Source organism: Sparus aurata, chromosome 9 (assembly GCF_900880675.1).
Source record: "Sparus aurata chromosome 9, fSpaAur1.1, whole genome shotgun sequence".
Classification (NCBI taxonomy): domain Eukaryota; kingdom Metazoa; phylum Chordata; class Actinopteri; order Spariformes; family Sparidae; genus Sparus; species Sparus aurata.
The window spans coordinates 31,177,043-31,192,741 of NC_044195.1; the positions used below are offsets into that span (position 1 = coordinate 31,177,043).

The 15,699-nt window shown below is 38.7% G+C and overlaps 1 protein-coding gene across 1 annotated transcript in view; it reads left to right on the forward strand.

The window, feature by feature from the left end:
- The first annotated feature begins 851 nt into the window (after positions 1-851).
- The window catches only part of hibch (3-hydroxyisobutyryl-CoA hydrolase), an 18,444-nt gene continuing 3,596 nt past the window's right edge, over positions 852-15,699 (forward strand). The window contains exons 1-7 of the mRNA XM_030429509.1: positions 852-969; positions 1,320-1,362; positions 2,256-2,387; positions 3,286-3,370; positions 4,489-4,569; positions 4,678-4,730; positions 14,044-14,157. Coding sequence (XP_030285369.1) covers positions 938-969; positions 1,320-1,362; positions 2,256-2,387; positions 3,286-3,370; positions 4,489-4,569; positions 4,678-4,730; positions 14,044-14,157 — 540 coding nt within the window. The 5' untranslated portion in view covers positions 852-937. The remainder of the gene's footprint in view (positions 970-1,319; positions 1,363-2,255; positions 2,388-3,285; positions 3,371-4,488; positions 4,570-4,677; positions 4,731-14,043; positions 14,158-15,699) is intronic.

Consider the following 15,699-nt stretch of genomic DNA (forward strand, 5'->3'; position numbering starts at 1 on the left):
GAATAAATATTGCTGAAAATTCACAGCGTTTAGTTTTTTTTAAAAGAGTTTTTTCTTTCTACTCTTTCATCTTTTTTCAGGTTTTTATCAGATTGAAATGTCCTTTTATTGTTTTGGGACAACTGATCTTGAGGGTACTTGGCTGACATATAATATAGGTACCATATGAAATTATAAACAAACATATGCAAAAATGTTATGCAGATTATCAACCATAGTGATTTTAAACAAGTAAATGTTATTCATTTAGCACTTGTCTTAGTGGGACATGGTTTTACAGAAGTCTTAAGAATCAGTGGAGGAATGTTTAAAATAAACAGGCCTAATGGACAACAGACACATCTTAGAAACAGCAATTTCACTTTTGTTAATAATATGTAATATAAAGCAATGATACTAAATGTTAATTCTATTGTAGAAATATATATATTCATATATAGATATACATATAAAATAAAATAAAGGTGTTTTATACTATACAATGTAATAAAACTGTATACCATATTAACAAAATATAGCATCTCATAGTACAGTATAATATGGAAAGTCAGATATAGAGTATATTGCTGAATGGGATTTAAAATATAGTTGTCTTCTGCAATATAACATAAAGAATTATTGTATAGTATGATTAAATGATAGCATAACATATAATAAATAAAAAATATTGTATGAATTAAATAAAAACTGTAAATAAGTGGACAGAAATACAAATAAATGTTAGTTATTCTAAGAATACCTGGGTGCAGTACCGCTTCTCTCCGTAGGTGGCAGTGTGGCACAAACACAGCTAGAATCGACTCTCCCTCATTGGTGCGTACGCCCACCGCGACGTCACTGCTTTGACCAATCAGAGACCGCTCGGTGCTCCTTCCAGGAAGTAAACTACAGGGGAAAGAGCAGGTGAAGCAGCTCTACCTGAAAGTCAAATAAAATAATGTCTTTAACCGTTTTAACGTCTGCGTTCAGGTATGTGGAGACCGACGGTGTTTCTCTAAACTTGTAAACTTTGATTACGTGTTTGTCGTCCTGACGTTCTCGTGTTTTCTGCCATTATGAAGCTTGTTTTAAAATGTCTGACATGCTAATATGAAGTTAAGATAAGCCACTGTGATGCTAGCTGCTGTATCTATGCATGTATGCATGTATGCATTAAAGGGAGTTTTAGGGTAAAATTGTGTTGATTTGAACTCGACTTAACTTAAGAGTTAATTCATTCTGTCTGTCAGATAAAATGTGTCCAGATGTTATGAGTCCACCTTGTGTAGTTTGATTAAAAAATGTATGTTTACCACTGTTTTTCTTTATTTTTCATCCAGACTGAGGTCCATCTGCAGACTGCAGCGAATTCAGGGCCACATGGTGAGCAAAACCTCCCATGTCCTTACTTACATAATGTACTGTACTGTAGTTTAGAGAGGATTGCTGAGACACATTAATATCATTATTCTATAGCTGACAACAAAACCTTATGTTTGTGTTTACTAACATGCCTGTTTTTTGTACGAGACTCTCGTAAAAACACATGATCAGTACTGGCCCACTTTTAAATCTCCTGCAAGTATTTGTTTGTAATGTGCCTGTCAACTGATTCAGGATTAACACAAGTATCAACTACTGGTAAAGTTTATGGATATATTGTTCACATTATGCCCCATCAACCTTGACACATCACACATTTTACTGTATTGTTGATTCTGGAGTCATATCAAGAGCAAAATCATTTGATTTAACCTGATAACGTGGCAACAGAAGCCCATCGACTCTCTGGATGACCCAGAGATGTATGCCGTCTACCTGACTATGACATCATGCAGACTGTTTTGTATTGTTGTTTGTTATGATGCGATGTGTTTGAAATGTGTCCTGTGTTCAGTAAGTTGCTGTTTTAGTTATTCAAATGAGATCAAATACATTTTGTTTATAATGCCCCAACTCACAGTCACATTGCCTCAGTGGGTTTTACAGCGAGCGACATACTCTTTGCTTAGACCCTCGTTTCGAGTGAGGAAAAACTTCCCATATGGTTAAAGAATAACCTTTACTCAGGGAAAAAAGGTGGAAAAAAACCTCATGAAGAGAGACAATGGAAACAGCACAAACAAATATATACTGGGAAATTTACACAAAGTATGTTACAGATATTTTATGGCAAAAAAAAGTCAAATAAAATATAGTATTTTCAAAAAAGTGCTAAAGTTTTTCTGCAGTCTAGTTAAGCACAAAATTGTCCGGTTGTCTGTATTTTGGATCAGATGTCGAGTCAGGTGGAACCAGAGGTTCTTCTGGAGAAAGTGGGCAACGCAGGTGTTATCACTATGAACAGACCCAAAGTGCTGAATGCTCTCAACATGACTATGATCCGGCAGATCTACCCTCAGCTAAAGGTATGTGGAAATCTTGCTTCATGCAAACTTCAACTTGGGCAAATGTCAAGGCCTCGACTGTGTCCAGTGGCATTTATTACAGCTGTGTGTTACGTAAGTGGCTGCAAGTAGCTCACTTAGTTTGACACCTTCAAGGACATTGTGTTATTGAAAGTGGGACAGATTTTCACTTGTTCACACTTTTATATTACACTTGCATTAAGAATACACACTAAAATATTTAGATAATGCATTCGTCCCTGCCTTTAAATACAAATTGTCTTCTTTTGCTGGAATGTGAAGGACACAACTTTTGTATCATTTGTGGTTTTAAACACCCAGACATCCACAGTGTGCCACTCGCTGGTTCAGTTTGCCTGCGAGACTTTAGTCCTCTGTAGAGTTGCAGTTAATGATTATTTTCATGATTCATTTTCAAGTGAAAAAACCTTGAAAAATGCTCAACACAATTTTCCCTAAAAATGACGTCTTCAAATTGCTTCCTTTGTTCAACAAACAGTCCAAACCCCTTAAACTCTTCATTTACTTTAAAAAGCAGCAAATGTTTGACATTTTTGCTTTAAAAATAACAGAAATGATGAATCAGTTATCATGATAGTAGGCAATTATTTTTCTTTTTTGAACAATTACTTGATTAAGTGGGACACTCTAGTCCTCTGAAGGCCACATATTCACAGACCTCCCTCTTCAAATGAGGAAGGTCGTCCAGTGTATCACAGTTTCTGACGATGTTGTGTTCAAGGTCTCTTTATAAAATTTTGATATTTTGAATGGTTGAGTTTCTTGAATGACTACATTTTCCTAAAAGATAGTCCAGAGATGTATCTCAGCTCAGTGAGAAATTGAATTAACATAAGATTTGGTTTTGATGATAGTTTCCTTTTGTTTGTGATTCCAGAAATGGGAAAATGACAAAGAGACTGATGTTGTGATCATCAAAGGAGCAGGTGGCAAAGCTTTTTGTGCAGGTGGAGACATCAGAGGTGAGCAGCAGCCTGCAGGTTCAATCACTGGAGTCTGTGTAGCTTCAGTTTGTGTCTCTCATGTGGAAGCATTCTGGTCACAGAGGTTACCAACAGTTTCTCTAAAGGATAAATAACCGGTGATACAAGTTATGTACAATAATGCAGATTTCCTTTCCAAACTGATACGAGGAGAACTTGGGCTTGAATCTCCAACACCGATACGATACCAATACTTTGCACAAGATTTGTCAGCCAATACTCTCTCACATTGAGTAATACCTGCCAGTACCAAAGCCGATTGAAGTCTGTCAAACATCCTTCCTCTCCTGTTCCTCAGACTGCGGCTGCATAACCTCATCATATTCTGTACTTTGATTAACTCTCAGCTACTTAACGAGGTTCGTCGTGTTGCCACAGCACCTCTTAGTCCTCCCACACATTATATACAGCAGCAGTGCAGCTCTGAGAACTGAAACAGCCGTCATGAATATCCAGTCTGTTCACACATTTATACGTACAGACATAATTCGCATTTGACTATGACAAACGTTCACAGTAGTTCCTTTTAGCCGAGTATCATTTGAACCAGCTCCAAGTGGTATTGTAGTTACTTTTTACTGTGTTGCTGATGATAAAATAGAGTTTAGATCTCAATCTTTTAATGTGTTTATCTACCATGGATCAGAAACGTTTTAGATAATAACTATCACTTTATCTTTATCAATATGCAGGCTTAGGGAGTAACAGAATACATGTAATGGGATTACATAATAAGGATAGAAAATCAGGAACGTATTCTCATAAAGTTACAGAAAAAAATAAGTAATAAGTTTACAGATACATTCGGAATCAAAGCAAATTACTATTTACCTCTTTATTTACATATGTTTGATATTGAGGTAATCCAAAAGTTACATTACTTTAATGCATTTTTAACAAGTAACAAGCTTAATTAGTAACTGTATTGGAGTACATTTTTAAAGTAACCCTCCCAACCCTGTCGATACGCACACCACTAGTTTAAAAACACTGTTGTTCTGGTTTTCACCCTTCTTCAAACCATCTTGATGGAAAGAAAAAAGGTTTTCAACATGTGACTGCAACTTGTTGCTTCATTCATTGTTTTCTCCTCTCAGCGGTCACGGAAGCGGGGAAAGTCGGAGACTCTCTTGCAGAAGACTTCTTCCGTGAGGAGTACATTCTCAACAACGCTATTGGTGAGTTTTATAAATACAGTAACTTTAAAAAAACAACCAGGCCTCGGTTTAATCAGTTTGTACGTGTAACATCAGTCTCATTTTTACACGTTTTTCAAATCTTTTAAGGAGTGTGCAAGAAACCATATATCGCCCTTATTGATGGAATAACGATGGGAGGGGTGAGTACATTTAATTTTAATGTATTTAAGTCTCTTTCTGGATATTTGCATATTATGAGGCATTAAAAGGCTTCATTTTACAGCTGTTTTTTGACAGTTTTGTTTCTTTTTTTGTAGTTAAAAATCTGTATCTATGAGGTGTGATAGTCTGATTTTCCTGTAGGTGTCAGTAGTGAGCTGTCTGCCACTGTTACCTGCTGCCAGTGGCAAGGTGGCCTCTGATTGGATGGAATGTAAAGTGACAAAGCATTGTTGCATCCACTGGTTTTTCCCTCCAGGTGTCATGGATGGTTAGAATTTGAATCGGTCCCACGATGAGCGTCATGATGAGGCTTAATTCAGACAGAGCTGCACAAATACTCATTTATCAGGACTGACTTTGATCACAAACGTCTGTAATTCATTCATATTTTTTAAGTCAATTAGTCAGAGAAGATCTTTTGTGTTTGGATGAGTCAGTTCTTTTTTCCACGTCGTGACCTTGACAGTGATTTTTACCCCTGAGGTGTCACTGAGGTCGCTCACAGCCGCCGCCGGCGTCTACTCCGTCATTAGTCATCACATCTGTGTGTCAGTGTGTGTGTGTGTGTGTGTGTGTGTGTGTGTGTGTCTGTGGTGCAGAGATGTGTGAAGACCCAACAAGCCCTTATGCACCACATTAAACCTCACTGTTCAAACAGCGGCCATTAGGGAGCAGCATACTCTCTGCTGACGTCTCTGCAGGAGTATTTTCACAGCAGAATGTGGCACAAATCAATATGTTGAAGACGTGTCTCTGTCTTCATTTGGAATTTTTTAGCTGTGTTGTTAGGAGAGGATGAGGAATACCCCAAAACTAAGTTCACATGTATGTTTTCGTCCTCTCGGTGTGCTGCTGCTTTTTATCCTTCATGCAAATGTGTTGGAGTTATTTTGGACGGTATGTCGAGTCTTTGAAGCCGGCGCGCTGTCACCCAGATCAAAGCTACTATAATTGGATTTGAACAGGAAGAGAGTTGTTTCATTCATGATTTTCTTGCACTCTGACTGTTCAGCTCTTTAAAGTAGAGGGGATCAGGAATAATGTGAGATGAGATGAGCCGACAAAAAATAAAATGATAGCAGTTTGCTCCGATATTGTTCAGTGTTTTGCTGACATCGAGGACAAAGGAGAACAAAACATACTGAGAGAGTCTCAGGTTCTAGTGATGCACTATTAAAGCTGAAAACAAAATGGGAACAAACAATTCTGAATTCTGATGCACCTATGTTGTGTCCTGGGAACAATATCTTTGGTTGGATTCTTTTGTTGTTTCGAGCCTTTTCAGCCATCGGGACGTTCAACAGTCCTTAAATCTCTAAAGATCGCTATCAAAGCAGTGCAGTTCCGTTTTATGTGTGTTTCTGTCCTGTAAGCAGCTTCACCTGATCACATTCCCATCACAACACTTTTACATGCTGTGAAACCACTGATGTGATCCCATGTTATCATATAGACCTTCAAAGCAGACTGACGTGCGAGAGTTTAATGATCAATAATCCACCACAACACTGTTGAAGTGTTGAAGCAGTACAGAAAAATGAAAGCAAACCTGAAAAATGCCTTTTGCCTGTCAGTGTTTTCAGTGTAGTAAACATTTCACACTGGGGAATTCTAAAAATCATCTTGTTTGCTTGTTTTTTCCGCTGATGTTTAGACAGCCATGATGATAACGACACCCCCACTCTTCCTTTCCAAGAGAGGCGGATGCTATAATTTATGTGTCAGAACAAAACTGCAGGAAAACAATGCAGGGTAATGGATGTGATGTGTGCACCATGTGCTGTACCGCGAGTCACTTCCGCTCTTCGTCCCAGAGGACGACATTAAAAGCTGCGATGTTTGTTGGGTCGTTTGCGCTGCTTATCACCGCTCAGCTAATCTTTTTCTTCTGCTTGTGTTTTTCTATGGATTTATGGCTGAAATACACTCTGTTATCTGTCACGTCAGCACAGTGAGGACACTAATGTTGACACAAACCATCCTCGGGGTGTTTGCTGTTTGATGTGTGTGTGTGTGTGTGTGTGTGTAGTGGCTTGAAAACAGGCTTGTTCTATATATGGAAAAGTCCAAGAGCTACCAGAGCCCCTGTTCCTGGATCTGCTCTGGGCTCGGGGCAGAACTCCCACATCGGAGCAACTATTCTTGCGTTAGTGATAACAAACCACCAGAGAGGAAAGTCATGTCATTAGCAGGTCAAAGAACACACAGACACACACATACTGTCTGTTTGCCTCTCTTACATCAGTCGGATCTCATCTCACGCACATCATTCATTGCCGTCCAAGTTTAAAATCCCTAGAATTAAGGTCTGGGAATGCTGAAGAGTTTTTAATCCGTGTCTGTTGTGCTCTGCTCTTCAGCAGATTCTGTCCCTCTTTCTCTTCAGCTCTTTCCTCAAACATTTACACAGTCACACAGTAGCCTCCTCATATTCACAACACGGTGTTTTTAAAGTCTGTTTGTGATGAGGGTGGAGTAGCGGCTGCCGCTCAGCTGATGGGTATTCGTCCAGAGCTGAATGACTGCAATCTCTGTCCCTCTGGAGAACAGAGCTCTTGTTTGCTAATGTTCACAGCATCAGTCTAATGAGAAGACAAGAGCGCGAGCCAAACTGAGCTCAGAGCAGATTTTCATCCCTACATTAACGCTCTCATCTTTCAGAGTCTTTGCAGCGCTTGTTTTGAAAGTGAATACTTTGTGCAAGAGTGATGTGGAAAGTAGCTGCAGCTGTGACGTCACTTTCTCTTTAAGTGTTCGTTCCCATTATCCATCACTTGTGTCTCTTCACACCACTGTGAGGCTTCTGCGTTGTCCCAGTCAAGCCGACAAGATAAAATGTCGGCATTCTGCGTTTCTGCAAATCAAGTATATGTTAAATGTTCACGTCTCACACGTATTATCTTCCCATTTCTACAATACGTGCCATATCACACTCACATTACACTACACGCTGTAGCATTTGTGGCAATAAAACCAGATATTTCTTATAAGAATTCCGGACAATTTGCAGCGAAAACCAGATATGCGTAACAGGATGTCTGGACATTTTCTAGCTGAGTTTTTTGCCCCTGAAAAAAGATATTTGTGACGAGAATTAAGGACAATTTGTTGTTGGAAAGTTGATATGTTTAGTGAGAAGCACAGACATCTTACAGTTATGTTCGTGGCAACAAATACAAATATATTTGATGAAATGTCAGTACAATTTGGAACCAAGAACCGGATATGTTTAACAAGTCCTAACATCTTCCAGCTGAGTTCATGGCAGCGAATTTGAATATTTTTTGACAAGTCATCTGGACAATTTGCTGCCATGTTTGTGGAGACAAAACCGTGTAAACCAAATGTTTTTTGTGCCTAAACCACAGCAGTGTTGCAACATGAAACTGAAAATAATACAGTTTTAACATATCAAATAAGGATTGAACACATCTGTGGTTTGCAGGAATGTAAATGTCCAACATTTGTTCTGGCTGATTGGGTTGATTGTACCCAGATGTGTTTAAACACCCGTACACACAGTGGTACTAATAATTTCTGATTTTGCAAAACTGGATTTTTCCTGCAAATCTAAAAGCTCATCAGGGAGAAGTTCTTGGAGAGCAGAGGTGGTGCAGTGGGAAAGTAATGCCATTACTCTACGTCAGTTTAATGGATTTCACCCCACCTGTTCTATCAATATTTGCTTTATATCCGGTAAACTAAATATCGTAATGAGCCCTCCATATTCTTCTCAGCTTGTATAAACTTTCCCAGCCAGGTTGTAAATTCTGCAGCCTTTTTCTGTTTGTAAGCAGAAGCTATAAACACGCTCGTCTGCACACTTTTGCACATTTCCATTGTTTACAGCAGCGTGCGGAGACTTGCTCTTATATGGTGCTCGATGGTGCAACGCCAGCACGTAACAATGTTCCAGTACTTTTATGGTGAAACTCGTGTAATGAGAGATTGAACGGCCCCTCGTTCCTCTGGGTGCATCCAACGATCACTGAACGATCCAGTTTATAACCGTCGTTGTCTTTCTCGCTGTGTTATTTATAAATATTGGAGGAAATGTCTGCTAAAATATGCAAAGTTCATATATCTTTTCTTTCAAGTGCTCTCCATTTTACGTGACTCATTCAGTTTCTAATAATAGATGAAGTCAAGAGGAACTCGTAGAAACTCTGAAAGGTCCAGTATTAATCAACTACATCAACTGAGGCAGCTAAATGGAATTCAGCCATCATTAGCTTTTATCTTTAGCTTCCCAATCTCACGTATTTCTAAAATATTAGATGTTTTCCGAGGTTTACTGACAATGTTATACAGAACTTGATTTACGGTTTAAAGTCTTTGTGATTTTAGTCAAGCAGCGATTCATTTGTTTGCTTCCAAAACAAAATCTCGACAGCTTTCAGAAAAAAGTATGTCTGTATCTGTCGTCCCTCTCTTCTCTAAACATTTAGCTGTAAATCTCTGCTTTCTAAAAATAAAAGCATCTACACTTCCCCATCTTCACTGTTAGTAAAGACATGTCTGATCTGATGGACTCGACTCTTGAGTTGATCTGGTGACGTTTAACTCACAAAGAAGCCACTAAAAAACAGAAGTGTTGTGTTTTAAATACCGTCGGCATCGAAATACATTTCAATAAAACTTGTTAAAATGAAGAAAAACACATTATTTTATCAATTGTGTTTTTGTGAGATGCATAAAGAAAGCTATCATTTTGTTATACAATCCTGGTTGTTTAATGATAAAATAAATTGAATCCTGTATCTTTAAAATTATGACATTTCATTCATGAACTAAAATCCACCTTTTCATACCTTTTAATTAAAACAAACTGCAATCATTTGCAAGGGAAGTGTTCCTGAGCCCATGTATTAATCTCCTTTATACAATTAGGTGTTTGACAAAGATGTGAACCTCTGAGCCAACAATCACCTGTTACCCTTGACCCTGTTTCAAACAGGTGTTTTTGGAGCGTCCCACAACTTTCCCAATCTTTTGTTGGCCTTGTTTCAACTTGTTTAAACTGTGTTACCGCCCTCAAATTCAGAAAAAAACAGAATCGTTGCTGGATTGTTGTAATAAAAATGAATAACTTCCCTCTTTCCCTCGTCTAAAACGAGCCTGAGTTGTGAGAAACTGAACTCTGTCTTCACTCTCTGTCTCAGTTCTGACGTGTTGCCAAGGCACAGTCATCATATCCTTCAGTGTCCCGAGCTAACAGAAGTCCCAGTCCGTCTCTTTGTTTGCCTCTTAAGTTTCTTGTATTTGGGATCTGGTTCTTTACGAAGAGCAGCTCCACTCTTGGCAGAAGTCTGTTTAGTCTCCAGTGATCAGATATTTTTAAATCCCTTGTGGTCATTTGTCACACAGCCTGAAGGAAAACCGCTGCTCTCTGGCTCTGAACTCCCCGAGAGGAACATCACTAGTAGTCCATTGGCAGCGATCCATCCTTTACTGTATGCATGAGTATCTGTTGTGAATAGTTTGCGTCATGTCTACATTACTACACAATACCCACATTTGTCTTCTATCTTCATATCTTTCATATCAGTTGAGCTGTTTTATTGTTTCTTGTGTCCTACTTTCATCCGTCCGCTGATTGAAGTCTAAACTCAGTTGCTGCCGCTACAATAAAGTTTAATCTTGGCTCATAAGAGGCAATAAGATATTTGTTTTACTGCTCTATACGAAATGAAGTCAGAGTGATATCCTGCATGTGTTTTGAAGTTGATAAGGATGTTAATCAGTACCAGTGAATCAGTGAGAACTCCAACAGGTGCTTCGGTTTCCAGCTTCGAGTGCCTTTATCTTTCTATAAAAGTTCAACCCTGCGTTCACACGCTCCACTGATGGTCCCATTTCCAAAGTTGGGAAGTGATTTTTCTGACTTTGGTGTTTTAATGAACTTTTAAGCATTAATGTGGAAACAACATGGAAGAAGATGTGTATTTTATTGCTCAGATAATAGTCGTTGGAAGCGGTAGTTTGTCCCAGACTTTGTTGCTGAACCAGATGGTTTGTTTCACAGAACAATCTGAACAGGCGCCGCCATAAACTGTCTGGAAAAGATAAACTCAAGGCTCCAGACTAACGTGTCACATCTGTTTCAGGACAAACAGAGATCTTCTTTGGATGTTTCTGGCATTAAAAGGGATTTTTAGATGTATTTTTAGATGTCTGTTAATCACTTAGCCAATGCTAGAGTACGTCTTTTCATGCTGTTACTATATTTACTATCACTGGCTGGCGACAAAAAAAATGATGCTTTTAAAATCCAGATGGACGCAGTAACCTCCACTATTTGTTCCTTGATAAAACAACATTGTGAACAACAAATCTGTGATGAAACATGAGGAGAGCATGTTGGCTATGAGTCCTGCAGTGTGTGTGTGTGTGTGTGTGTGTGTGTGTGTGTGTGTGTGCGTGTGTGTGTGTGCGCACAAACAGCTAACGGAGTCAATAGCTAACGGCTAATACAGCCACTGGAGCTAACCGTTAGTTGAGCTAAACACACAGCAGGACAACATCGAGCATTAAACACAGAACTACAGTTTAATTTAAGTACATTAGTTGAGTCCGCCTACAGTTTGGAGGTAAAAGTACCTCAGAAAACTAATACTTTTAATTCAGGACAACAACAAAGTAGAGGAACACATTCACTTCAGGACAGTTAACAACAGCAGGAGACTGAACCACCAGAGGAGCCTGTTGGTGAATCAGATCTTACAGAAGTCAGTTGAGAGAAAAGACGAAACATCTTTTACATCATGAAAAGCTTTCAGAGGGGTTCTTTGGTCTTCTTGTAGTTTGTTCTCCACCACAACATTTTAGTTCACTGAAATAAGAATCAAAACTACACTTACACAGACTACACAGACTTAAATAAATTAAAAATGGAAAAATGGAAAGTGGAAAGCAGAAAGAAAAAAGGAAAGGAGGGAAGAAAGAAAGAAGGAAAGAGAGTAAGGAAAGCATGAAAGAAAGAAAGAGAGTAAGGAAAGCATGAAAGGAAGAAAGAAAGAAAGAGTAAGGAAAGCATGAAAGAAAGAAAGAAAGATTAAGGAAAGCATGAAAGGAAGGAAGAAAGAGAGTAAGGAAAGCATGAAAGGAAGGAAGAAAGAGTAAGGAAAACATGGAAGAAAGAAAGAAAGATTAAGGAAAGCATGAAAGGAAGGAAGAAAGAGAGTAAGGAAAGCATGAAAGGAAGGAAGAAAGAGTAAGGAAAACATGGAAGAAAGAGTAAGGAAAGCATGGAAGAAAGAAAGAAAGGAAAGCACGAAAGAAAGAAAGGACAGCACGAAAGGAAGAAGAGGAAGGACAGCATGAAAGGAAGAAAGAAAGATTAAGGAAAGCATGAAAGGAAGAAAGAAAGATTAAGGAAAGCATGAAAGGAAGAAAGAAAGATTAAGGAAAGCATGAAAGGAAGAAAGAAAGATTAAGGAAAGCATGAAGGGAAGAAAGAAAGATTAAGGAAAGCATGAAAGGAAGAAAGAAAGAAAGGAAGAAAGGAAAGCATGAAAGAAACAACAAACAAACAAACATAAAAAAACAAGATAATCTCACAGTTTTTGTCACAGATGATAATTATTATATGTTTATAACCGTCCTTCGTCCTGATAACAGGAGACGAGAGTGCGTGAACGAGAAGCGATGTTCGACTGTAACATCCTGCAGATGAGACGATGACAGAACGTAGGATTAATCACTAAAAGACACATTTATAATGTGGGTGTCGTCAAAATAAAATAATTTCACACACAGGATTGGATACTTTACTCGGCTCCAGATTAAAAACGGAGGATAAATTCTGTCCCGTGAGTAATCTGATTACTTCACTGACCTTCAGTATTGTGGAAGATGTGTCATTAATTAAGTCGTCATTCATTCACTCACTGGGGGGAATGTGTTGTAGCTAGGAGCAGGGTCGTTCACTGGTCAGAGAAAAATCCAATATGTCAGACTGACGGAGGTGATTAATGACTGGTGGAGGTCGTCAGGTAAATCCCTGAGGGTTCACATCCACCTCAACTGGAGGCTCGTGATTCGTTTGTTGTAACGAGCTCACGTGTCTGCTTTGTGTCAAGAAGCCTCGTAGATTTATTTTACTTTCTTCTCTGGGAAATTTTTACAAAAAATGAATCTTCTTGGTTTAAAACTCATTCTTTAAAGTGACCTTCTGCAACATCTGAGGTGTTTTCTTTTTATGATTGTGGTCTCGGAGGAAAAATGCCTTTTTTGTCATCATTTTCATTATTTTGCCAGAACAAGTATGAAGCTACAGACAACATACGATTAGCTTTAAGCATTAAGTTTAGAAAGAACGGGGAAACAGCCGGCAGCTACAGGCGAGCGAAGCAACTATTTTGAAACTGTTGATACATTTAAGTGTTTGTATGAGAAAATGCAAATGAAAGTGTGATTTTTTTTTTTTTTTTAAATGAGTAGAGTGTGTGACGACAGTATTAATTACCAAATGGGTCTTTTGTATCGTGGGTTACTGTTCAACAGTTAGCATCAACAAAATAAGCCACAGACACAATATTATTAACAAACGTTTTGCCGTCTTATCTGTAAGCATTAACCTACAACTCAACAAAATAGCTAAAGGTAACGTTAGCTAGAAAATGCTAACAGTTCTACCGATCACAGCAACAACAACCAATACCTCAAAACTAACTTAAGAAAAACATTATCTGCTATTTCACACATCAGTCCTCAGTCGCCACATTCAGCTGGAGAGATGATTTAAGCGTCACTCATCAACGAGACGTTTTCACCCCAAAAATGATCGTTAAAGATTTAATAATTCTTTAAAATTGAGTGTTTCGTAAGTGAACTACATGGTCGTTCACCTGTCTGTGTGTCGACATTGTTTTATGTATATGAGCCGAGGATGTTGTTTCCATGGTAACCACACACACACACACACACACACACACACGTATGCACCCGTAGAGTCCCGTAGAGTCCTACTTTGCTCGAGATGACCTCTGGCCAACATTGCTCATTAGCCTTCACCTCTCTGCCTGCTGGGAACCATCACTGGTGTAAATCTCACACAGACACACACACACACACACACACACACACACACACACACTCTCGCAGGACTGGCCTGGTTTACTTTTTTTTTCCAGTCAGCATTTCTTTTAAACTCCAGGTCAGCTTCTCTCTGTAGAGGTGACGGTTATTAATGATTTCTCCGTCCCTGTTGTTCCCCCCTCTGTGTATTCTCTCTTCATCATAGCATTGATTTATTTATTTATTTAGTTTTTCTTCCTTCTCCACCTGCAGGGCGTCGGTCTGTCAGTCCACGGACGCTTTCGAGTGGCCACGGAGAAGACTATGTTCGCCATGCCGGAGACCGCCATCGGTAAGACTGTCCGGCCGTACCGGGTTTCCTCCATGGTGAGGAGGGGAGGACGAGAAGGAGGAGGAGGGACACTGGTTGGCCCACATTAGTGTGAGCTGGTATCTTAGACCATTAATTATGTAGGAGGTTCAAGTTCAGTTGCAGCTGGATCCACTTCATATGCATTCATAGTTGGAGGTCTGTCTGCACGGGAAGCCGGGAGAGAAATAAACTGAAGGACAGATGAGTTGTGATGTGATGGGATAGAATTAGAACTGCTAACATGACCAGTGTGGTAACAACGAAAACAACGTCGTGCCTGTGGTGGTCAAAATAACATGATTTTAAGATTCGAGGTCCAAAAATTAAGAACTTGGGGGTAATGTCCAAGTGACCAGCAATCAAACAACACAAAATAAAAGATTAAGCAGCTTTAATTCGTGTCCCATCGATGGACATGGCATTTCCTGTTCATATAATAAGAAGCTCACAGTTTTAAGCCCACTACCAGATGTTCAGTTCAGATCCCTATCACACAAGAGGAAATCCTTTTAGCAGCAGGGTGGAAGCATAAAAGCAAACAGAAAACACATTAAATACACTTTAAGACAATTAAAGTTGTATTATATGCGCAAGCAGAATAAAACAAATCGTGTTTGACAAAGCAGCTAAAGCTTAGTCAACACTGAAATAAAATGCTGAGTCGTGCAGCGACCCAAGAGACACATTATAATTGAATTAAGAGACGCTTGTTACACATAAGAAATGAAAACTATAAAACTATTGCAGCTCATTTTGTAAACCTGAGATTCTCACTGGATGAGAGGATGGTTTGACTTAGTATTCCTGTGATTCATCCCTTTATTTAAACATGCATACAAAAACAGACACCAATACATATAATTTACAATTAAAAAAGCTTAATAATTGATAGTTGATGTTCGCACAGTGTCCCATGACACATGAGAGAAAACTGTTGCAACCATTTTTCCCCCGAAATATCCTTCATTTGTTTTCCAGTCCAGGAAGTTGACCCCGGATCATCATTGAGCCGCAGCAGTATCTGCAGTCGGTTTAGTGGTTATTAAAATGGACTTAAACTGTGATTTGTCAGTTCAAACTATGTTCAGCTGAAATAACACAAGACTGACCTTCACATCTATTTTAAAGCTTCAGGAATAGTTTAGTTAAAGCAACACTCATGTTATTTCAGACTCGATACAGGAGTTATTGTGCATTTTAAAGAGGAAGCTGGTCCTGTTTTGATTGTTTCAGATGTGTTGAGTCAGTCTGGTTGAACTGTTGTGCAACATTTTGTTCTACGTGAACACAACATTAGCTTATCTTTGCAAAACCTTCCAACAAAATTACAGCTATTTGTAAAGAGGACTTTCTACAACAAGACAGAAAGAAAGCAAGAAAGAAAAGTATTAAAGAAGGAAAGAGAGAAAAAAAGAAAGTGAAAGAAAGAAAAGTGTTAAAGAATGAAAGAAAGACAGGAAAAAAAGCATCAAAGAAAGAAGGAAAGAAATGCATGAAAGAAGGAAAGAAAGAAAAGCATGAAAGAAAGAAAAGCACAAAAGAAAGAAAAGCACAAA